A 24537-nucleotide genomic window follows, 5' to 3' on the forward strand; every position below is an offset into this window, starting at 1 on the left:
TGAGTTTTTCTTTTCAAGGTGATGAAGGCTGTGACAAGATAGTTAAACAATAAAATATTTATTGATGATTAACAAAATAAATAATCTGCTGTTTTACTGAACACAAAATAAGCACAGATGCTGGCAAGGCAGAGTAGAGGAGCATACATCATTCTGGCATACCAATTCCTTAACTACACACAAATCTAGTCAAGTGATAATCTATGCACTTACACTTAAGTTTCTTTTCATCCACACACAGGCAGGACATGCTGTTAAAGGTTTAGGCTTGGTTTGAAATGTGCCCAAGTACCTCAATTCATGAGCTATGATTGCTAAAAATTAGTGTTTGAAAGACCCAGTTCTTTTCTCAGCATTTGGAATTATATATTTATCACACATAATTTCAATACAGCTGCCTTCCCAAATCCAGTTGGTTACGGTTTATTAAGGAAACAGATTAATGCCACACACTCAAACATGACCAGACTAAATCCCATCAGTATCATCACTTACTAAGGACCAGAAAAGAGAGGAATTATAGCACCAACGGTCTTCATATTTCACTGAAAATACAGATGTAATGTGAAACATTGTTCAAAAGTCTTCAGGGGTAACCCGGTGTGAAGAGAGTTAGCAGGTAAGGAATGTCCAACAACAGAAATGATAGAACTCCAGGCAACAAAAGCTTTACGAACAGACCTGTTTGAAGCTTTCAATAGAGGAAGGTGATGAAAGACTGAAACAGAAGCATGTGTGTGCAGTCCAACTTAACACTGAAGTACAGAAGAGGGGCCAGTTAGGTGTACGTAGAACAGTATAGGCACGGATAGAAAAGTACCAGCTTGCATTTGAGTAGTTAAACAGTTAAAAGACAACTTGATGGTGCCGTATTTGATTCATTTTGTCCAGTAGAGATCATGTTCTCAACAGGTCACTTATTTAGATTGCAAGTCAAAAACTTAAGGTGGACTACAGCCGTTGTCGTCCCTGTCGCACAAATGATGATGGCACCCTTCTGGTTAGTGTTATAATATTTTGAGATGTTTTGAGGGACTGAATCACATGCTATTCACAGAGAATTCATGACCACTGCAGAACGGGTGGAACGGTTGGCCTTGGTGAAAACAGAAGCCTGGACTGGGTGGGTGGGGATGCCCTCCTGACCAGCAACAGCAGCCTTGGACCCTGAGTGGAGTGGCAGTATGTCTTTAGCTCGTTTCCATGGGGGAGATGAGCGGAATGATGGCAGATAGTCTGTGAGGTGACCATGGAGCTGAAGTGATTGTGAACAGTTGTATGGCGCTCTGAATGACGCTCTCCCACTTCACTCCTCTTCACTTGCCATTGCGGTCCAATTCCTCTCGGTTGCTGCCAGGGCTGCCACTCCTGCAGGGGGCAGCAGTGCCTTTCCTCTCTGCTGCCTTGCTCTCCAGTTCTGCTGAGAAAGGCTGATGGTTAGCAACTTCTCATGACAAGCCCTCTTTGGAGTAAAGTGCATATGATAGATGCCCTGCATCCAGCTTTACATGTAATCATAAAGTAAATGGAAGAGCCTGTCTGGACTATGCGGACTAAACCATTGGAATTAAATGGGAAGCTGTTTCTGGAGACCTGAACTAAGAACAGTAGAACAGTTATTCAACATCTAGGGTATGGAATTGCAATTCTTAGAATACAAATCATATTAATTGTACTAAAACTAAATGGTCTGAATCAGAAGAAAGAAATACAGACAAAAAAGCTCTCACAAGAAAATATAACAAAGTTATAAAGAAGAATAAAGTTAGGAACATTTGTCAGTCCCGCCAGCAGTCAGGTGTGTGTGAGTGTGTGTGTGTGTGTGTGTGTGTGTGTGTAAGTGTAATGGAGAGACAGAGAAACCACACATGGGAAGCACACTAACAGTGGATGTCACACTTAAAACAAAAAAACTAGCAGTGTTCTCTGTGATACAGGGAAGCGTGTGTGAGGGAGAGGAAGAAAGTGTGAGAGAGGCACAGACGGAAGTGGGATGGGGGGGCATTTTTTTCCAGAGATCATTTTTTTCTCTCTTTCATGTCTGAAGTAGGAGAGAGTGAGAGAGAAAAGAGAAGAGGAAGGGAGCACTGTTCCATTTCTCTGCCCACCGGCTTTATTTTTACTCTGTCGTTCTATGAGTCAATGCAACGCCCTTCTCGCTCCCTCCCACTCGTTCGCCCCCACTCTCTCTCCATCCATCTATCCATCCATCCACCCGTCCCTCCCTTCCGCCCCCCACCCACGTCTTTATGGTCTCTGACGTCAGACAGAGGGAGGGGGGGGCTTCCAACTTAACACCCCCACACCACTTCCTGTGGCCCCTTCCACCCCCACATACCTCTCTCTCTATCTCTATCTCTCTCTCTCTCTCTCTCCTCCTCCTCTTGTACCCTGTGGTGACAAACCAAACCATTTCTAACTCCATAACTCTTCATTACCGGCTGAAGGACTGGTACAGGGCAGCAATTTCACTTGAGCAGGATCAAGTCTGTGATGAGAGCGCAGCACTACAGAATGCCTGGTGCAAACACTGCCAAACACTGACCTCCTCCTGAGTCACATCAGAGTTACCTGAGTTATCATGAGTTACATCAGAGTCTAAGACAGCTATCATCTTAGATTAATTGCCAAAGCAGGCAGTCAGTCTGCATTTTATTACATTCTTTCATAATTCCCTATCGTTCACTCTTTGTGTCGTTCACTTTTTTGCAACATGCAATTATGCCTGCTTCGGATGTAATTCAAGTGAAGTCATCTGAAGTAGGCTGATATCTCTTTGTTTGGGGGTTTGTCACTGTACTCTGTATGGATGCTCAGAAGCCTAATCCCAGCTACTGTACATCAACATCAATCAGTGGTGTGGTTCTCTGGTATGGTCATCATGTCCATGCATTCACCTGCGGTCTGCTTCCTCTCTGACCCTAGGCTGCCCTTGCCCACGTGGTCATGTGACATCATCCTAGCCAATCGCAGGCCCTCATCCATGAGCGTTTGCTGAATGAGCTGGCGACTCCAGGTGGCGGGTGAAGGGGTGTCGATGGGTGGGCGGGGGGATGAGGAGGGGTGGGACTGACGGCCGACATCTGACAGGACAAACAGGGTTAGACAGGCATGTTTCCAAGCCAATCAGAGACACAGATTGACAGCTCTGCATGTAAGGGGTGTAAGACTGTATCCGAACAGCCTATAAATGGTTGTGTTTTAACAATAGAAACTTAAGCAAAGTTTAAACAAACAATCTGACGCAAATCATATTGAGTTGGCTTTTTAAGCCCTACACGTGACGTCCGCCCATGTTTCTCTTCCAAACTGCCATCCTTTTGCTTAAAGAATTATAGTCCTCACACGTCAGCAGATATCATTTAGCTAACCCCTCTGCTTTCATTAGAAACTCTTCACTGAACAAAGAGTCAAAGCACTAACCATAATATCTTGCTGTGAAGAGCTCAGTCAGACATACAAAACATATAAGAGGCAAAGAGGCAATATCTCATCTATCAACACACAAATTCATATTGTGCTTAGGATCCGCTTTTGAATATTCTTAATTGTTATTACATGGGCTGAAATTAAAATGGTTGTAAGCATCTCATTACTGATCCGATGACAAGTATCCTCTAATGGAAATAACAGATTTATTAAATCTGCTCTAATGAATTATGAGTCCATTGCTTTCTAACTCCCAGATGGCTCTATTTAAGTGGAAGACATTACAATATTGTTTTTGTTACTGAACATTTTACATCACATGTTCCTATCTCATGAATACTAACAGAGACTAGAGTCTTTATTATTCATCATACAAGGACATGTGACAAGATATCATGGAGGTTTACTGATGATGCTTTCATTTATTATTTAGCTGAACATGTCTAAAGTAGCCTTGAAATGGCAAAACCTATGACATTCTCTGAAAGCCTCTGCTATTGACAGCAATTAGTCTCTTGCAATAGGACTGTATTTGTAAATGAGCTGCCTAGGTGCTGGCTCCAAAGAGAGGCGAATGATTTCACAAGGCAATACTGGTATAGGACATAGAAAACTGAAAACTGTGAATCCAACTGAGTTTCCTTGACAGGTGGAGGACTGACTAATTATTTCGTCACTTGGATCAGCCCATCAAAAATTAGATAACATAAAATGCTAAACATGTAGTCCATGATCAGCATAGTAAGTAGGTATATATATTTAACATTAGCTTAATAATATAATAAAATAATACCTTGCTGTTCTTTCTACTAGGTAAATTGGTACTTTTATTTTTCCAATAACCCTCACACAAATCAGATGAATCAGGCATTTGGAAGAGCTAGGCTTTCTATAATAACCCTTGACATTACAAAACGTGTATAAGATCAACACTGAGAAATGGTTACTTCTGACTGAGGCTTTAACAAGCACGCTTGCTACCTGCTATTTACCGAGCTAGACTAATAACGTCTGTTACTTTCCACTTGTGTTACTTTCTAGAATAATAACTTGTGTTAGTTCCCACTTTTGTTCTTTCTACACAAATGTCTAAAAAGTAACACAAAGGTCCAGTTTTCTAACCAAACTTTTACAAAAACCATGAAATATTTTGGTGTCTGTCATATCATGGTACCAGCAACATTATGGCTAAGACATCTTGCTTTGAACAGAGCATCAGAATTCACCAGAGTGGTGCATTTAGGACAGTCAGTGATGAAAGTGATATGTGATCTTTACAGTTAAAAGCCACAGAATGTTTGATGATGATATGTGGTTACATTGACACTGACCCTCTGCACAAACTCTAGTATACCAGACAGAGGTGCATCCGTAAAAGCGCAGGATGAAACGGCTAGAAACTCCAGTGCCACGCACCTTGTGTCAGACTGTCCAAACTCTCACTGGATAGGCTGTCCTCGTCCGTTGCTGACCGCAGGGCACCATGGGATGTGACCTCTGGCCCCTCCATGCCCCTGAGGGAAACGTCTGACTCCATCTGAGCGTAGACAAGGTTTAAAATCAGATTTGACTCACTCGATTCAATGGTCTTCAAGAGGCCACTCCACCACACCAGTTGTAATAAACTGTGACTGCAGCCACCTCATGACTCACCCTGTCAGTGTTATTAACTATTTTCAAATAGTTAACGTAAATGAAGACAAAAATGAATTACAAATACAAATGAGATCAATATTAACAGATTTTCAGCGTTTACATTTTAGCATCTGGCTTGGATATCTTACAAGTACCACTTGTAAATCACAAGTCATTGTAAATTCCACCTCCACACAAGCATTAGCAAGAGTGAATAAATGAAAGTGAATTCTGACACACTTTGGCTTTTTAAGTAGTTAGTTATCTGATAGTTTGTTACACAGAGAAGATCCAGCTTTCCATCTGTGTATCAGAGTGTGGTTCTGCAGTGTAGTTTACACACCTCCTGTCGGTTTCTCTTGAGCAGCGGAACGGCTCCGTCGTCCGAGTTAGTCCTGCAGGAGGAACAGCATGGCATGACTCAGTCAGACAGACAGAGGCCAAGAGCAGCTTCAGAGCACCTCGGATGTTGGCCCTCGCTCCAGGACAAACACCATATTTGGGTCCAATAAAGAAAGGATTTGGTGTATTACTCTGAGAAAGGCACTGCCTATTACTTTGGATGGACAATGAAGCACGGATGTTGGATGTAGATATATAGTGGATGGATGAGTCGGGGGGTTTTAATATGCAATGCAGACGTGCACTGATAACATCTATGTTTTAGAGACTTTAATAGACTTAGTACCAACCATAAAACAAACAAATAGAAAATAATTGGGATTTAGGAACAATCTACGATAGATATAAGAAGAAGATTAAGAGGAAGTGGAACTGTGAAAAATGTAAGAGAAGAGATTGATTTCCAACATCCAAAGCCCCCTACCCTCAAAAGCTTACCATAACCTAACTCCGATCAAGATCATTATAACATTATTATTATCTGTCATGACTGTCAATATACACAAGTAGTAAAAAGCTCAACCCCCTAACTCTCTTGTTTCTTAAATATAATTCTATAATTATATTTTCCTTAATAAAGACTCTTGTAAGCCTGCAACCAATATAAACTCAGACGCAGGTAATTGCAGATCTGAATTGTGGTTTTTACTTTGTATGAAAGGTGACTGTAGCATATCCACCCATTTCTTACAAAACCTATGTGACTATTTTAAAAAACCAAAGTTGTGAGAGAGAGACTGCGGTGTGTGAGGTTAACACCTGAGATATTTCTACCCCACAGTAACTACAGCTTTGACAGATCAGCACAGGTAAGACAGTAAACCTACACATTAAAGAGTCACAATATAGGACTGTCCATACACAGTCAGAAAGCAACTGGTTACTGGAAGAAGCTTGGTGACGATAACTGATTTATTTTATATTTTATCAACCCTTAACCTGTTGTGTTTTTTGGGCATCATGAGATTAACACTGTAAATCTTGGTATCAATAATTGCATTTAAACAGCATCAGAAGCTGCAATATTTCATATCCTTGACATACCACTATCACAGTTCAACTAAAAGACTAATACTGATATAAAACGGAAAGATCATTCAGTTCAGTTAGCATTTTAAACAAAACTGCCCAACAACAAACTGTCAAAAAAAAGGTTGTGTTTGGAGACATAATTGTTTTTACCAAGATGAAAAATACTCCTCTAAATGTATCTTTCTTTAATTATTGACATAGTTTCCTCTTGATGTGGGGTTTCCGAAATAAACCAGCAATATTGCAGTGGGGTCTTCTTAGGGATAAAAGTTAATTATTCACGCATTCCTTCACCCATTCTCATCATTTACATGCACTTTCAACAGCTAACCCAAACATCAGAGAACACAAAATGTGCTTTTTCAGCATTACAACAAAATGAAGACAATGTGGACATTCAAGAAGAGGGAGAGAGAAGAGAGAGTGTCTCACCTGGAGTGTTTGAGTGAAGTAGTGTAGGCACATTCCCTCGCCACCTGTCTGGCCAATGAGAAGAGCTCCACGCGTCGTAGCAACAACGCGTTGTCGCGGATACAGAACTGGGCAGCAGCCTCATTGATAATCATCTGGACAAGAGTGGAGGGAAACATCAGGAAATGTGGCTGTGTGGAAGGATTACACCACGTCATGGGTTAGTAACTTTGACTGCATTCCTTTCAACTGAACCACTGCACTGAAAGATGGACACCACGTTCTCCTGCTGTTTAAAGGTGAGGTGTCGTTTTGCTGGCATGAAAATCACTTTTAGACCTAAAATAACGACACAATTCCAAAAGTATGATTACAAAGCAATGTTTCAACACTGTTGTAATATTACTCAGGCTGTCTCTGTGTTTAGACCTCTGGAATGTCATGAAGTAAACCACCAGAAGGATATATCTGAATCAGAAGGAAAGGATATATCTGAATCAGAAGAATATTCTGATTGACTTTCCTTATCGTTGGCCCATGTGGATGCTCATATTATTACAATTGTCTTAATAGTTATTTATCGCTTGCAGTGTGGACAGTTGTTAATGCTGGGCTTAATAGATGGGCTTTATCCCTCTCGAACCTAAACCCCTGACACTGGATCTCCTGAATCACTGCTAGACCACAGCTGGACCATCGCTAGGTTCATTTGAAAGCCAGAGGGTGCCTGGCCCTCCCCTGGCCTTGTTTTACTCGTCATTGTTTTCCTGAGACACATCTCCTCTATGTCACACTAACGCCTCTGGTCACGTCAAACCACCGCCTTGTCCTTCACTGTCATGTGACCTGACAGTTTTCTGACATCATGATGTTTGAATCATCAATTGAACTGACAAAGCTTCTCAGAATGAGTGCTGCAGCATGAAGATAATACAAGACCAGAGTTTTGACTCCTCAAGACATCCTGTGGCATTTCTGCCTGAGAATGTTCCCAGACAAATATCTTAGATGATGAAAATGTATCCAAAACTGGTGTAAACAGACACAAACACAAGCACACACAATCCTCACCTTGTGCTTTGTAGTAAAAAAAACAGAAGCCATTCTTTTGGAAAAGCCCAAAACTGTTTTGTTACTGTCACAAAAACACACACACACACACAAAGAGAGACCTCACCTCGTGGTGTGTGAGCTGTTTGCCCTCTCTCCTCTTGGAGTCAAACCGGCCATAGATGAGGCTGTACTTGCGTATCTCCTCCTCTTTGCTCTGCTCTGACAGGTCGGGGTTGAAGATGTGGCCCACGGTCTTCGCCATCTTCTTGTTGAGCCTCAGCAAGGTCTTCACCTCCCCAGGGTCAGCACGGGGCAGCGTCCTGAGCAGCCTGTCAACGCTCTCGCCCACCGCCCGTGCCATCTCTGCATCCAGCACCCCGCCCGGCCACGGGGATGAGGTGGATGAGGTGGAGGAAGAGGAGGATGAGGAAGGGGCAGGCGGGGTCGGAGGACCCCCGGCGGGTCTGGGGTGAAGGGTCAGAGTAGGCAGCGGAGGGCTGAGCTGCTCTTCGTCCGCCTCGGGGTTGAGCCAGTGGGGATCCATGGGAGAGAGTTTGTCCCTGTAGAGGGTGTCCGAGGGCAGGGGCGAGGCCTGGGAGCAGGGGCTTCTGGGACTTCCTGTGTCTCTGAGAGGTGTGAGGCATGTGCCCCTCTCCTCCCGCTCACACGGCGACCCGGGCTGCCCGTTGCTGATGGACTTCCTGCCTCCAGTGCTGCCCGTGCCCCCAGCACCTGCGCTGTCAATCTTGAAGAGTGGGATCCCCCCTCCACCATGAGCCAGGCTGGACGCCAACGGCTGGTTAAAGTGTGCCGGATTGGCCGCCCAGTCGCGCAGGGCCTTCTGCAGCCGGCGCACATGCAGGGGCTTGGTTGCCATGCCCACCAGCGCCATGATCTCCAGGAACTCCTCCTCACCGGCCTCACACAGCTGCTGTACGTCATCGCCGCCCTGCTGGATGAAGGTATCGTAGTATGCAAGCAGGTTGGCGCGCTGCAGCACGCGGTACAGCTGCAGCTCCCCCAGAGTCCGCGGCACTGACATGGTGCCACTCAGACGTCTGTGGGAGATAGACCACAATCAGAATCAGGCTGATTGCCAAGTAGGCTTCCACAAACAATACAAGGAATTGTTTGCACAGACAGGTTAAGTATAGCCTACATAGGGGTACAAGACAAAGACATTTTCTCCACAAAGAAAACATAAATACAGACCATTAAAAAATGTGAATTCAATTTTACAAAATGACCATGCTAAACGTGTAGGCCTATATACATCTCTACTTGAACACATAATGGAGAATTCGTAACAAAACCTTCATAATAATGAAATACTAGGTTACACTGTAAGGAATTCAGAACGAGTTTTTACCTGTAGACTACAATAATGTATGTAAAATAACAAAAGCTGTGCTGAGACGGCTCTGCTGATTTTACATTATTTTTAACACTTGTTTTATAGGCATAATACACAGGCTATATAACATGTTTGACTGAAGACAAAGGATGTTAAGTGATAAGTTTCATGGAACCTATGCTGCAATAAAGAATAGGCTACTGTAAACAACGTTAGTCGCTCAATGGTTGCTCCATGCCGTGCCATAATATTTTACAAAAAGTTATTTAAAAGTTGAGCTGCACTGTCAGACTTAACATATTTCGCCACATTATGGAGCAAAGATTGTTCTTAGATAATTTACCAAGCGCCCAAACAACGGTGTTTGTGTATGAACATGTGTTTTAAATAGTTAAAAGAAAAGCTATTCAATTGACCATAGGCTAAAACTCAAACGACTATGAAGAAGTGATTGTCTCCTTACCACGTCCAGGTCCAGTAGCTGAGAATCTTGAGAACCGCGCACAATATGGTTCAATATGGTTCAGTCTCAAGCTGTCTTCGTTCAGCCTTGAATTGTTTTGCCGGTTACAGAGAACGGTTACTTTTCTGCAACAAACAACTATTCTGCAACAAACATGAAAACCAAATGACTTTTCTTGTCACTGTTCATGCTCCTGAATTGGCACCAGTGTTTTTCTTGAATTCCGTGCAGTCAGTAATCTATTTCGCTCCCTCTCATTCTGAAGACGCGAAGGGTAAAAATGTTGCTTTCAGTTATCCATCTGAGTAAAAGTTAGCTCATTCCTTTGCGCTCATTTTTGACCTCGTTAGAAATATCTTTTGTGATCAAATTTCAAACGACTAACCGAACGATTTTTCTCAGAGCCAAATGTTAACCTTCCAGCCTAGCCTCAGCCTGCGCGCGCTGGCAGTTGTCCTCCCCCCAGTATAGCGTATTGTTAATGACAGCCTTTTTCGCTGGCTGTGTGGGTGCAAGAAAGCTGTGGGCGGATTGCGGCACGCCATCTGACCGAAAAATACGCTGTCCTCTCCCGACAGAAAGGTGACTTTTGAGTGGGCGTAGAGGGGCTTTCACAGGGTCAGTGTTTGCTAATGAACCATTTGTGTGGTCTGTTTCCGTCGTGGTAATGTAGCCTATGTGTACAGGAGCAGGCCCACAAATTCATGTGGACCGACTTAACTTACGTTTGGTGCGCACTCGACAGAAAGGAGACAAATAGCCTACCAAATAATCTCTCTTGGCTATCTTTAATCATTCAAGACAATACAAAATAAACCAGACAAAGCGTTAGTATTCGCTGAGGGGCGGGTGGAAAGCCGCTAAAGGAGGCGTATTCCGAGTGTTTTGGACATATCTGTGACGCACATGGAACTGAGGGGATTCCCAGGTGATGTGCGGCAGCGTGCAGCTTCGACGAGTTGACTCGTCAGTGTATCAGGACTATGCAAACTCCTGTAATAAAATTGCTATGGCAATGGCCTATCTTCTTTAGTTGCATCCTATTACTATACTTTGAAATAAGAGTGAATTCCGTGGAAGGCTTTGGGGTCTAATTTAGGTTTGAACAACTACCGGCTGGTAGCTACACCGCCAGCTCATGTTTTAAATGAAGACAGAGACCAATTGTCTCGCCTGTTGCCCTCGCACTCTGGGGTCAGACGTGGGCGAACAGTCACGCAGTGCGTTTCATGTCTAACTGCACCCTTCCAGCCGGTTTTGCAAGTTTAGCCTACCGGTTTGATCAATCTTGTAGGAATATAACTAAATTGCAGTTAAGTAATTTGGGGGGGGGGGGGGGGGGGGCTTTTAATCTTTTACTACAACCTCATATTAAGTGATTTAATGTCTATCTATGTAAATCTAATCTTCATATTCAGACAGGCTGGCCTATGAGAACAGCATGTTGTCTTGCTTCAAGACCTCTACTAATCGTCGTTGTTGAAACAGGAGGACTTCACATGGCAAGGTTTTCACATGGCAACCGCCCACTCAAGCTGCAAATTTGGTGCGGCATCCGGAGGGAAAACGCACATCCGGGTAGCAGCAGTGGACAGCTTTGTGACGGAAGGGTATTCCCATCTCTATCATACTGTAAACCCTTTTTACAGTCGTTTTACAGTAGAGTAGGCACTTAAACGACACCAGGAAACACCTCTATCGTTCATTTTAGTCTCATGTATTAGGCCTATGCAGGCATCTTTTGAAGTAGCCTAGATGCAGGTCCTTTAAAATGAGTGAACGAATGAAAGAGACGGTGCAGGTATTTCACTTGTATAGTGTCGATTTCAAAGGTAGCAATATGCTGCCTCCCAGCGACAAAATGCTGCTGTAGCCTACATATGAACAATTAATTTCTACGACGGAGTATAAGTAAGTATAAGTATAAGTATATCTCTTTTGATCCCGTGAGGGAAATTTGGTCTCTGTATTTATCCCAATCCGTGAATTAGTGAAACACACACAGCACACAGTGTACACACAGTGAGGTGAAGCACACACACTAATCCCGGAGCAGTGAGCTGCCTGCATCAACAGCGGCGCTCGGGGAACAGAGGGGTTAGGTGCCTTGCTCAAGGGCACTTCAGCCGTGCCTACTGGTCAGCACAGGTCCGAAGTGCTAACCAGGCCACGGCTGCCCCATAAGTATAAGGGCCACACATGAAGAAAAACAATATTTTTGCCATGGCGAGATTAAACTCGACATTTCGAGAATAAAGTTGAAATATCTACTTTAATCTCGACGTGTCGACTTTAAAGTCGCATGACGACATTAGGCTAAGTTTCGCGGATATAACAGGTTTTTGAAAACAACAAAAACAGAAAAGAGGGAAGGAGCAAAGCTAGGAGTTATTTCAGATGGGCAAGAAAGGTAACATTAAGCCAGGCTTTACATTTAACAAACTAAAGGTAACCGAGGTGAAGTTAGTTTGATATTTGATATTCGGATATTCGACAGATATTCAAAAAAAAATTATGCGGCCGGTTTCACCCCGTGTTTGCAGACAATGTACAAACAGATGACCTATCTACTTGCTCCCAGCCGACCTTAAGGACCGTCTAAAAAGTACCTTCTGAATTACCTTCATAGTCTTTTTTGTCAATAGCTTTGACATCATGTGACCTAGTGACTCCAAACCAATTCAAAATAGTTATCCTATATGGGACTCATCAGACACACCTCTTTTTATAGTCACTATATGCACACAGTATTTTATATGAATATTTTAAAGAAAATACCTTATTTCCCATAATAAATGGTCTCCTTTTTTTCAATACCTCCCAAGCCATGTGACCTAGTGACTCCAAACCAATGCAGAATATTTATCCTATATGGGACTCATCAGACACACCTCTTTTTATAGTCACTGTATGCACACTGTATTTTATATGAATATTTTGTATAAAAAAATACATTATTTCCTATATGAATGGTCCTCTTTTTTCAATACCTCCCAAGTCATGTGACCTAGTGACTCCAAACCAATGCAGAATAGTTATCCTATATGGGACTCATCGGGCACACCTCTTTTTATAGTCACTGTATGCACACTGTATTTTATATGAATATTTTGTAAAAAAAATACATTATTTCCTATATGAATGGTCCTCTTTTTTCAATACCTCCCAAGTCATGTGACCTAGTGACTCCAAACCAATGCAGAATAGTTATCCTATATGGGACTCATCGGGCACACCTCTTTTTATGGTTACTGTATGCACACTGTATTTTATATGAATATTTTGAAGAAAATACATTATTTCCCATAAGGAATGGTCTCCTTTTTTTCAATACCTCCCAAGTCATGTGACCTAGGAACTCCAAACCAATGCAGAATATTTATCCTATATGGGACTCATCAGACACACCTCTTTTTATAGTCACTGTATGCACACTGTATTTTATATGAATATTTTGTATAAAAAAATACATTATTTCCTATATGAATGGTCCTCTTTTTTCAATACCTCCCAAGTCATGTGACCTAGTGACTCCAAACCAATGCAGAATAGTTATCCTATATGGGACTCATCGGGCACACCTCTTTTTATAGTCACTGTATGCACACTGTATTTTATATGAATATTTTGTAAAAAAAATACATTATTTCCTATATGAATGGTCCTCTTTTTTCAATACCTCCCAAGTCATGTGACCTAATGACTCCAAACCAATGCAGAATAGTTATCCTATATGGGACTCATCGGGCACACCTATTTTTATGGTTACAGTATGCACACTGTATTTTATATGATTTTTTTTAAAGAAAATACATTATTTCATATAAGAAACAGACTCCTTTTTTTCAATACCTCCCAAGCCATGTGACCTAGGGACTCCAAACCAATGCAGAATAGTTATCCTATGTGGGACTAATAAGACACACCTCTTCTTATAGTCACTGTATGCACACTGTATTTTATATGAATATTTTTAAGAAAATACATTATTTGCCATCATGAATGGTCTCCTTTTTTCAATACCTCGCAAGCTTTTTTCTCGCTAGACATCACAGATCAACATAGAACTGTTCTGCTATGTGATACTAATCAGACACATGTCAATGTGAAATAATATTTTGCATGAACTATTATATTACATTTTTTTTAAAGAATCATATTTATTTCCTATGGAAAAACAGCTTTTTGCTCAATAGCTGCCATATAAGGGGTCCTAGACAACACAGATCAATACAGAACTGTTCTGCTATGGGGTACTTATCAGACACACCTCAATATGAAAAATGATTTGGCATCTACTATTACATGGAAGGTATTGAGAAAACACAGTTTCCATAGGAAACAAATGGGTACTATAAAATAGTATGTGCAAAAATTATATTAATTTGAGGTGTGTCTGATTAGTCCCATATAGGATATTCTGCATTGGTTTGGTGTCCCTATGTCACTTCCCTTGGGGGGGGGGGGGGGGGGGTTGAAAAAGGAGACCATTCCTTATAAGAAACAATGTATTTTCTTTAAAATATTAATATAAAATAGAGTGTGCTTTCAATGGTTATAGGAAGAGATGTGCCCGATGAGTCCCATATAGGGTAACTATTCTGCATTGGTTTGGAGTCACTAGGTCACATGGCTTGGGAGGTATTGAAAAAAAGGAGACCATTCCTTATGGGAAATAATGTATTTTCTTTAAAATATTCATATAAAATACAGTGTGCATACAGTGATCATAAAAAGAGGTGTGTCCGATGAGTCCCTTATAGGATAACAATTCTGCATTGGTTTGGAGTCACTAGGTCACATGACTTGGGAGGTATTGAAAAAAAGGAGACCGTTTCTTATGGTAAATAATGTATTATCTTTAAAATATTCATATAAAATACAGTGTGCATACAGTGACCATAAAAAGAGGTGTGCCCGATGAGTCCCATATAGGATAACTATTCTGCATTGGTTTGGAGTCACTAGCTCACATGACTTGGGAAGTATTGAAAAAAGGAGACCGTTTCTTATGGTAAATAATGTATTATCTTTAAAATATTCATATAAAATACAGTGTGCATACAGTGACCATAAAAAGAGGTGTGCCCGATGAGTCCCATATAGGATAACTATTCTGCATTGGTTTGGAGTCACTAGGTCACATGACTTGGGAGGTATTGAAAAAAGGAGACAATTTCTTATGGTAAATAATGTATTATCTTTAAAATATTAATATAAAATACAGTGTGCATACAGTGACTATAAAAAGAGGTGTGTCTGATGAGTCCCATATAGGATAACAATTCTGCATTGGTTTGGAGTCACTAGGTCACATGACTTGGGAGGTATTGAAAGAAGAGGACCATTCATATAGGATATAATGTATTTTTTTTACAAAATATTCATATAAAATACAGTGTACGTACAGTGACTATAAAAAGAGGTGTGTCTGATGAGTCCCATATAGGATAAATATTCTGCATTGGTTTGGAGTCACTAGGTCGCATGACCTGGGAGGTATTGAAAAAAAGGAGACTGTTTTTTATATGAAATAATGTATTTTCTTTAAAATATTCATATAAAATACAGTGTGCATACAGTGATCATAAAAAGAGGTGTGCTCGATGAGTCCCATATAGGATAACTATTCTGCATTGGTTTGGAGTCACTAGCTCACATGACTTGGGAGGTATTGAAAAAAGGAGACCGTTTCTTATGGTAAATAATGTATTATCTTTAAAATATTAATATAAAATACAGTGTGCATACAGTGACTATAAAAAGAGGTGTGTCTGATGAGTCCCATATAGGACAACAATTCTGCATTGGTTTGGAGTCACTAGGTCACATGACTTGGGAGGTATTGAAAGAAGAGGACCATTCATATAGGATATAATGTATTTTTTTTACAAAATATTCATATAAAATACAGTGTACGTACAGTGACTATAAAAAGAGGTGTGTCTGATGAGTCCCATATAGGATAAATATTCTGCATTGGTTTGGAGTCACTAGGTCGCATGACCTGGGAGGTATTGAAAAAAAGGAGACTGTTTTTTATATGAAATAATGTATTTTCTTTAAAATATTCATATAAAATACAGTGTGCATACAGTGATCATAAAAAGAGGTGTGCCCGATGAGTCCCATATAGGATAACTATTCTGCATTGGTTTGGAGTCACTAGGTTGCATGGCTTGGGAGGTATTGAAAGAAGAGGACCATTCATATAGGATATAATGTATTTTTTTTACAAAATATTCATATAAAATACAGTGTACATACAGTGACTATAAAAAGAGGTGTGTCTGATGAGTCCCATATAGGATAAATATTCTGCATTGGTTTGGAGTCACTAGGTCGCATGACCTGGGAGGTATTGAAAAAAAGGAGACTGTTTTTTATATGAAATAATGTATTTTCTTTAAAATATTCATATAAAATACAGTGTGCATACAGTGATCATAAAAAGAGGTGTGCCCGATGAGTCCCATATAGGATAACTATTCTGCATTGGTTTGGAGTCACTAGGTCGCATGGCTTGGGAGGTATTGAAAAAAGGAGACTGTTTCTTATATGAAATAATGTATTTTTTTTAAATATTAATGTAAAATACAGTGTGCATACAGTGACTATAAAAAGAGGTGTGCCCGATGAGTCCCATATAGGATAACAATTCTGCATTGGTTTGGAGTCACTAGGTCACATGGCTTGGGAGGTATTGAAAGAAGAGGACCATTCATATAGGATATAATGTATTTTTTTAACAAAATATTCATATAAAATACAGTGTGCATATAGTGACTATAAAAAGAGGTGTGTCTGATGAGTCCCATATAGGATAACTATTTTGAATTGGTTTGGAGTCACTAGGTCACATGATGTCAAAGCTATTGACAAAAAATACTATGAAGGTAATTCAGAAGGTACTTTTTAGACGGTCCCTAAGGTCTGCTGGGAGCAAGTAGACAGGTCATCTGTACATTTCTGCAAACATGGGGTGAAACCGGCCGCATAATTTTTTTTTTGAATATCTGTCAAATATCCGAATATCAAATATCAAACTAACTTCACCTCGGTCTAAAGGTAGCCGTTTAGCCTTTCTAGGCCTATAGCCTAATGTTGTCCAAACGAATACATCCATGCGTTGTTGTAGGCCTATTATAAGATAAGATATTGTATGTGGATGTAGTTAGGCTACTATGCAGGCTAATTTTCATAACTTTTTAACTGACCAAATGCACGCACCTAAAACCGGGAAACGGACAAATTTGTCAACGCGGGGGGGGGGGGGGGTTATAGAATGCGTTACGTTTTTATGTGTTTATGTGGCGGATGGTGGGGGGTACGCGAGCCGAGTCGGAATGTAGGCGGTGGTACGCGGGGGGGAAAGTTTGGGAACCGCTGGCCTAGGCCTACAGTTTAAGCTATATAGCCTACACTAACACACAATATGTGACATGAATAATAGGCCTACTTCAAATAGGTGTTATTTCAGATAGATTGCCGATATTCGGATAGAATTTTTCTAAAACTGCTTTTCCATGTCTTACCTGCAATACATATAGGAGGCTATAAACACAGATGTGTGCATTTACTTAGAATACATGGGGTTGCCTGGTCGGGAGGACAACTTCATTCGTCCTCATAGACATTAAGCAATAGGCTGTTTTGCATCCATTACAAACAAACATGCAATGTGAAAGTCTGGGGAGAGCACTAGTGCATAAGCATGAAGTTGAAACTTTAGAGGAAAAACACTTTAATAATAGGCCTACAATAAATAAATAAACCGCTGACGTTTACTTTTGACCATCGCATTTATCGCCTGTAACTCCGACAGTCGACATGATATTTCAACTTTATTTTCGAAATGTCGAGTTTAATGTCGACATGGCGACTAAGTCGACACGTCGAGATTAAAGTCGACATGATATTTCAAATTTATTCTCGAAATGTCGAGTTTAATGTCGACATGGCGACTTTAAAGTCGACATGTCGAGTTTATCTCGTCATGGCAAAAATATGTTTTTCATGTGGCCCTAATAGCCTACTCCGTCGTACATTTCGCTCCAACATTCGCTCTACATTGTGCAGTATGGATTTCACTCACTAAACTGAACTAAATGCACAAATATAGTTAAACCATTGGTCAAACTATATGTTTTTTCCCCTTCTGATTATTGTTCAGGTTTATAGTAATTGGGCCTAACGTGTTTATAATATAGGCACACTTGAATTTCCCCTGGGGATCAATAAAGTATCTATCTATCTATCTATCTATCTAATTACTTCATCACACCCCTCAGTTTGGAGTATAGGCTATGCGAGCAGCAGTCTCACAAATATTATGTGCCCCCCAGTAGGCAACGCCGTCAGTATAAGTAGCCTAAGGCTTAAAACAGGCTAAATTATTTTGTCTCAAAGATAATTTAAAGATTGTTTTGGCTTTATGTCACCAATATCACCAAGACCTTGCTCTTAAGCTATTATGAAGTGAAGGGCACATTTGATCACCATTCTTTCTTTCTGAGTTATTTCTTCCTCTTTATCACATTTAGAACATTGTAGGCCTACTGATTCAAACTGTATTGTGAAATTAATAAATAATAAATCCAAATAAAGCCAATTAATATAGGCAGCCTATGTTTGAAAGTTTCTGCTCTGGCCTGCACTTGCAGAGCAATCCACACCCCCTTTTCTTGCCCACTCATTTCCCCTTTTAGTGCACTGCACCTGCAATTAATTAGCCTCAATCAGCCACAGACTTTATTAGACAACACCTGTGCCCACAGCCCCTTCCCTTTGTTCAAGTCACATAGAGGAATCCTATTGTAAGCTGGAAATGCTGTGTCTTCTGCCTTCCATGCGTTTTTGAGCTATAAGATACCCACACTCACACTACTCCTATCTATCCACACACTCATTCTCCTTTAATCACACTGGATGTTACAATAGAGGAATTAAAAGTGACTGAACTGTTCTCACCGACACCTCCACTGGTATCAAGCCAGCCACCTCTCAAAACTCCTTTTCAACTATGACTTTTATTTTGACGATAGTTTGGACACGGAAGTGATTTCACAACAATGTTTGTTTTCCTCTAAATGTCATGTGAGTCTTGCAATCTAATGTGAAGTGAATAAGCTCTCTCTACTCTAGGTACCCACACAATTACGGAAAATGCTCTCACGATTGCTAAAAGAACATCAAGCAAAGCAGAACGAAAGGAAAGAGCTGCAAGGTATGGGTTCCGACCCTTTCTAACGTTAGGCTTGGGTTTGTCCGCCGTGAACTTGATGGATAAAACGTTATCCTTGGTTTCTTATAGTCAGATAACGTTAGCTATAAATGCCTTTCAGACATTGGTAGCTGGAGCGAGCACGACGTTTATGAGTCGGTTAAGTTTCTCTGACAACAATAGCCTACCCTTTTAATTTTCTCACCCTTGTGACATTGGCCTAAACTGGAGAACGAACGTCCGTTCATCGCAGGCGCATGTCGATTCCATCAGGCTATTTTTTGAAAACCACTTTAGTTATGGTTTTTGTTTTTATCCTTTTGATTCAAAAGGACATGTAAAACCCATATACAATTAAACGATTGTTCCCTGTTGGAAGATATTAAAACCAAATACTGTTATGCAATACATAAATACTTTTATATACAAAACATCCTATGTTTATATCAGGTAGGCATTAGGCTACATTTGCATGCAATGGGGGTGACAATGTTACGTGTTTTAGAACATCTAATCCTACAGCAATTATAGGAGGAATGTAGCCTAATAAATGTGCATCGATTTGTAATTAAGCATGCAATTAATGTTTGTGTTGGCATCAAAGTGCCTCAAGCATGGACGGATTATGAACTTTCGGGCCCCTGGACCCAGATGTATTAGGGCCCCCCACTAATTGTTGCATATGTGGGAGGGGGGTTTGGGGGTCCTCCCCCAGAACATTTTTTATTTGTTTCATGTGATTTCTTGTATTCTGGTGCATTTTGGGGATGGCAATACTAAATTCAATCAGATTCATAGCCTACATCCTGATTTGTTGATATTGAGGCAATGATTCCATGCAAAGGCTTGGGCTTCAGGGCCCCCTGACCCCTTGGGCCCCTGGGCCCGGTAGGCCCGTGCAGTAATTCATCCCTGGCCCCAAGCACCAATCCAACACATGGCCACATGAACATACTGCCAAAGTTTAGTTCAGTTTAGTTTATTTATTTAGCACACATTTACATCAATGGTGCAAGTAGGGAACGAAGCCCAAAGGGCTTATACAAGAGTTCCACCCCAAAGATCCTTTACTGCTCACTACCACATGTCAGAATGATGTCATGGCTGATATAATGGAGGTAATTTTATTTGTCTCTTTTTTTCCTCAGAGAGACGGAGAAGAGAGGCCATTGCTGCTGCCACATCTCTAACTGAGGCACTGGTGGACCACCTGAATGTTGGGTAAATAGTCAGGTCACTTATCAAGCAAGCAACATATCACATTAACACAGTTACACTGGTCATGGTTGTAATCTGATAATTTGATCTATCTCTGTGTATCACTAAAAACAATGTATCAGCTGAGTCCTCATAGTTTAATGAAGGAAGAATTAGGCTATTTGGTGGGGAAAGCACTAAATGCACAAACATAAAATAAGATAAAAGAAACATGGCTTCAAGGCATACAAACAAAAATAAATAAACATGTCAAGTTCAGTCAGATACTGAATGGAAATTGTGCAGGGATAATAGACACTTTGCGTTTCATTCTTTAACAAGTCTCAATATTTTGCAAAACCCTGTCATCTCAGTTGTCTCTGTTACCATAACTACCATGAACACACTCTGGCAATTGCAGTACCTTCAACCTCTATATATATATATATATGCAGTGTTTTGACAGGAAAGCCCTAAATAAAGTAAGCAGGGGAAACAGACTAAATGAACTACAGGATGGCCTGTGGGAGAGAAGCACAGTGACTGTGCTCTGGACACACAGTCCTATGGTGAAACAAAGGGAAAGAAGCTTAGTGCCTACACGCCTGAACCTGGCTGGCATTCTTACGCCACTCATATTTCACCATCCCCTCAGCCCTTTGTCTCCCATAAGAATCAGTGGAATGGCTTTGAGGGCGAGTTGCTAAACAATCGGGACTTAATGCATGTGAGAAAATCCCATGCCATGGAAGGGTATAGAGTCTAGACTAAAATCTAATCACAGAACTGTGAATTTATGTAAAACATGTGGTTCCTTGTGCTTAGGATAAGGAAGATAATGTATTTGAAAGGGTTGGGAATGGTTCTTATTCTTTTGTGTTTAATTTTTCTCTTAATTTTCTCTGGAACTAGACTGTAAACGTGTGTGTGTGTGTGTGTGTGTGTGTGTGTGTGTGTGTGTGTGTGTGTGTGTGTGTGTCTGTATGTTCTTACACCAGGGTGGCCCAGGCCTATGTGAACCAGCGTAAACTGGACCATGAGGTAAAGACGCTGCAGGTGCAGGCTGGCCAGTTTGCTAAGCAGACAGCTCAGTGGATCAGCATGGTGGAGGGCTTCAACCAGGCGCTCAAGGTACATTCCATCCACCTTTAGACACCTGGCATCTGCTTAGATTCAAGTGTGAAAAAGTGAAGGAACTTGTGTATATCTAGGTAGAGAATGAGAATTTAAACCTCTTCTGTTGTATTTTAGTAATGTGTGGAAATGATGATGATTGTGTGTGTGTGTGTGTGTGTGTGTGTGTTTGCTCATGTTTAACAGGAGATTGGCGATGTTGAAAATTGGGCACGCAGCATTGAGATGGACATGAGGACCATCGCCACGGCACTTGAGTATGTCCACAAGGGTCAGCTCCAGACCTCTTAAACACACACTGACCCTGATATCACCACTGACTCAGGCAAGAGTGCCATCATGGTGATTCTGCGGTCAATGAAACATCTGAACGAACTGCTGCAAGACAGCGAGGTGGGTCGTGGAATTAATTCCGAGGGGCCCTGTAATGGAGCTCTTAAGTCAAGCATGTTCCATTTGTCTCTGTGTGTGTATTCCTATGACAGCAGGAGCTTGTGAATCAGACATCTTTCCTGCCTGAAGAGAATATGCAAGGAGATTTATTGTCTGCTGAGAAAGATTTGTCTTCTTGCAGTGTTTTTTTTTTTCAGGGCTTCACAAAATGCCTCTAGGCAGCATAACTCATAAGTCAGTTAAAACATTTCAAATGGGGATAACCGATGTAATCCAACTGCTCATATCCCCCCACAGTCTGTTTTCACGTTTAAATAATGACCTGAGGGATGTTTCGGAAAGTCTGGTTGTATCCGCTACAAGAAAGTTGATGGCTCTTATTTTGCAAGGCCCAGATTCCATGTCAAATCTGTATAAATGACACCCTCACGTAGGACAAAAACACCCCCATCAGACTGGACTGCCTGTATGCATCCAAGCAAACCAATCTACAAGCTTCAGAATTTGAGGACGCCTTCTATCATACTTCAGTAATATGATTGCTGCTCATGTGACGTAAGAAAATGAAATTGGCCTGCAGCATAGCTTACAGTTGGGGGGTTAGTAGGTTATTGTTTGCTAGTCCATGTGACGAGGCAGGTAATTAATTAAATGGCTGATTGATTGATTGATTGCTTAGAGGGGTGTGATATAATATCATCCACGCTAACTCTGAGATGAATGGACTGACAGGAGTCTTTGTGTCACTGTCCCTCATGTTTATGATGATAAACAAAGACAGGTTTGTAAAATCCTTGGGTGCTGATGTTTTGCTGAATGTGATGCTCTTTGACCTTTGGTCCCGATGAACAGAAAAATAAACTACTTTACCTAGCAATACTTAAAAATGTTGATTGATTCATTTGAATCAAACGACTACTGATCCATGTGTACATTGTTGTTGCCAAAATATCTGGATTTAACAAATGAGGAACAAGGAGTTTGTGGGAACAGCTGCAGTGGTAACTACGGTAGTTAGAGTTTTGGAGAGACCTGTTTAAATATGAATGATTCAAAACCACAGACAGATGTAGTAAAATTGAGCTGTAGACTTCTGTAGCTGCTCTCTTATAGCACTTCTTAACTAATGTAAGTTCATGGGCTAAGCCTATTTTCAGTGTTCGGGGAAGTGGAGTAACCTTGGGTCACCTTGGCACCCACTGCACAATATTACTATTGTAGCTACTATATAGACATTCAGTACTTTATTACAAGTGATTTGTGTGCTGTATACTATAATAAGATGTTATGTAAATACTATTTGTTTGAGATAGGGAGTGACTTTTCAATTAGGATTAAGACCAGCCTTTATTCAGTCACCTGCAGAACAATGGGGTCTTCCATGGGGAAATAGGATTATTAGCTTCCAGGAGCCCTCTCTGTGAAGAGCCTTAGTACTACGTAGTTAATCACACACACACACACACACACACAAACAAACACATTGACATATACATACCGGTACTCAGATGTAGTTGATTTCCATAAAGTCGACAGATTGAGAATTGCAAAATGTATCGTTTTTGTTTGAACTAAAGTATTTCTACTATATAAATGAATGACCTGAATCAGTTCTTCCTGATGCATAGACCATGCTTACATAAAGTATGCTTAATTGTTTAGGCGCAAGATGTCTAGCTAGCGATTACTGAATGGCCCTGTCATGTGAGTTTTGTTTTGAGCCAAAGCACTTCAGCACAGCCTCCATGTAAGGCTGCTGTACGCCACACTACTTGGCCCTGTAAAGCGAGCTGAAGTTACATCACCCAGCACATGGCAGCTCAGTTGTCTCTCAGTCACTTAGCTTCTGACAAAGTTCAGGTTTGGTAACAACGCTTTAGCTGCTTTGTGGGTCTTCCTCATAGTCTGTGTTTTACTGAACGTCTCCCTCCATTCAGTGGTGTTTTAGGGCATCTGTTAATGTAACACTATTCTTCCTGTGACCTAAGCCCTCTTTATCAATGACGAATGCAGTGTTTTGAACGAATTACCATAAAAGTCAATTGCGTTCATAATATAAGTGAATTAACATGGACACAAGTATCCTGGTTATGGTAGTTGATGTGATATGGTGTTTAGAATATGATGTTTAGGGAACAGAGAAACCTGGCTTTGCAGGTCATATAATCAGATCGTACAGTCAGCACACAGCAGCTCATTTGCTCCTTTGTCAGGGACAGTGTTTCAAGCATCTACCAGTTACCAGCAATACTGCTTGTGCAACACAGACATTATTCTGTGGCTGGTCAGACTATTTACCACTTACACACAATACTACTAGCATAGCACAGACATGTGGCTGGTCACAGTATCTGTCTCCACAATTTTATCCGAAGTTATGAAATCATGAAAGGTGATCTGCAGACTACTTGTACTGGGAATCATCATGTTAAGAAAAAGCTGTTAGTTCCTGTGTCAGAACAGGGTTAATACAGTCCAGATGGTAAAAAGATTATGACTAATCTAATTGCACTGATGTGCCCTGTGAAAGACGCCTGTAGTGACTTTGCCGTCTACCTTCTGAATTTTCTCACTGGACTCTCCTTACTCTAACTCTATGTGTGTTTGTCCCAAACTCTTTTGCCAGATCAGTTCTGTATATGGACCAGGTCTGGGCCAAGTCCTTCCCATAATCCATAACAATAAACACTTACAGAAAAAGACAACCTGAAATAAACATCTGGGTTAAACATGTGTGTCTATAGAGGAATATCATGTTCTAGCTCTCAGAGCTTAACACAGTTTAACATGACGGATTCAAAAACTTACAAA

At 40.9% G+C, this 24537-nt stretch overlaps 2 protein-coding genes across 7 annotated transcripts; one reads left to right on the top strand and one right to left on the bottom strand.

Annotated features, from left to right (window-relative positions):
- Positions 1-42: 42 nt before the first annotated feature.
- Positions 43-10483, bottom strand: nab2 (NGFI-A binding protein 2 (EGR1 binding protein 2)). 5 transcript variants are annotated; one of them, XM_076268401.1, is made up of 7 exons: positions 9780-10483; positions 8087-9020; positions 6931-7100; positions 5408-5459; positions 4846-4966; positions 2898-3083; positions 43-1420 (listed from the first exon to the last, which is right to left on the bottom strand). In XM_076268401.1, exons 2-7 carry the CDS (start codon positions 9002-9004, stop codon positions 1317-1319), a joined length of 1551 nt encoding a protein of 516 aa, XP_076124516.1. In that variant the 5' UTR covers positions 9005-9020; positions 9780-10483; the 3' UTR covers positions 43-1316. The 5 variants fall into 5 exon arrangements, with proteins under 5 accessions (XP_076124516.1, XP_076124519.1, XP_076124518.1 ...); XM_076268404.1 differs by having other exon boundaries at positions 6931-7064; positions 9780-10482; XM_076268403.1 differs by having other exon boundaries at positions 43-1417; positions 9780-10482.
- A 780-nt stretch (positions 10484-11263) lies between these two features.
- bloc1s1 (biogenesis of lysosomal organelles complex-1, subunit 1) lies at positions 11264-22605 on the top strand. Of its 2 annotated transcripts, none has more exons than XM_076268412.1 (5): positions 11264-11389; positions 18924-19005; positions 20151-20223; positions 21198-21330; positions 21520-22605. In XM_076268412.1, exons 1-5 carry the CDS (start codon positions 11279-11281, stop codon positions 21622-21624), a joined length of 504 nt encoding a protein of 167 aa, XP_076124527.1. In that variant the 5' UTR covers positions 11264-11278; the 3' UTR covers positions 21625-22605. The 2 variants fall into 2 exon arrangements, with proteins under 2 accessions (XP_076124527.1, XP_076124528.1); XM_076268413.1 differs by lacking the exon at positions 11264-11389 and adding an exon at positions 11567-11690.
- Positions 22606-24537: the final 1932 nt, after the last annotated feature.

The sequence above is a fragment of the Alosa pseudoharengus genome, unplaced genomic scaffold (assembly GCF_046254945.1).
Source record: "Alosa pseudoharengus isolate Yale_2024_CS ecotype anadromous, Long Island Sound unplaced genomic scaffold, YU_APseudo_1.1 YU_APseudo_1.1_scf_5, whole genome shotgun sequence".
Classification (NCBI taxonomy): domain Eukaryota; kingdom Metazoa; phylum Chordata; class Actinopteri; order Clupeiformes; family Clupeidae; genus Alosa; species Alosa pseudoharengus.

What these genes read in the sequence shown, in the direction of transcription:
- bloc1s1 (XM_076268412.1), top strand. Translation starts at nt 11,279, where the DNA reads ATGGCAAGGTTTTCACATGGCAACCGCCCACTCAAGCTGCAAATTTGG. An exon ending in CGAAAGGAAAGAGCTGCAAG is followed by an intron (nt 19,006 to 20,150) that starts GTATGGGTTCCG and finishes TTTTTTCCTCAG; the next exon opens with AGAGACGGAGAAGAGAGGCC. An exon ending in GCTTCAACCAGGCGCTCAAG is followed by an intron (nt 21,331 to 21,519) that starts GTACATTCCATC and finishes CATGTTTAACAG; the next exon opens with GAGATTGGCGATGTTGAAAA.
- nab2 (XM_076268401.1), bottom strand. Translation starts at nt 9,004, where the DNA reads ATGTCAGTGCCGCGGACTCTGGGGGAGCTGCAGCTGTACCGCGTGCTG. An exon ending in AACAGCTCACACACCACGAG is followed by an intron (nt 7,101 to 8,086) that starts GTGAGGTCTCTC and finishes CCTTCCACACAG; the next exon opens with CCACATTTCCTGATGTTTCC. An exon ending in ACTTCACTCAAACACTCCAG is followed by an intron (nt 5,460 to 6,930) that starts GTGAGACACTCT and finishes TTCCTCCTGCAG; the next exon opens with GACTAACTCGGACGACGGAG.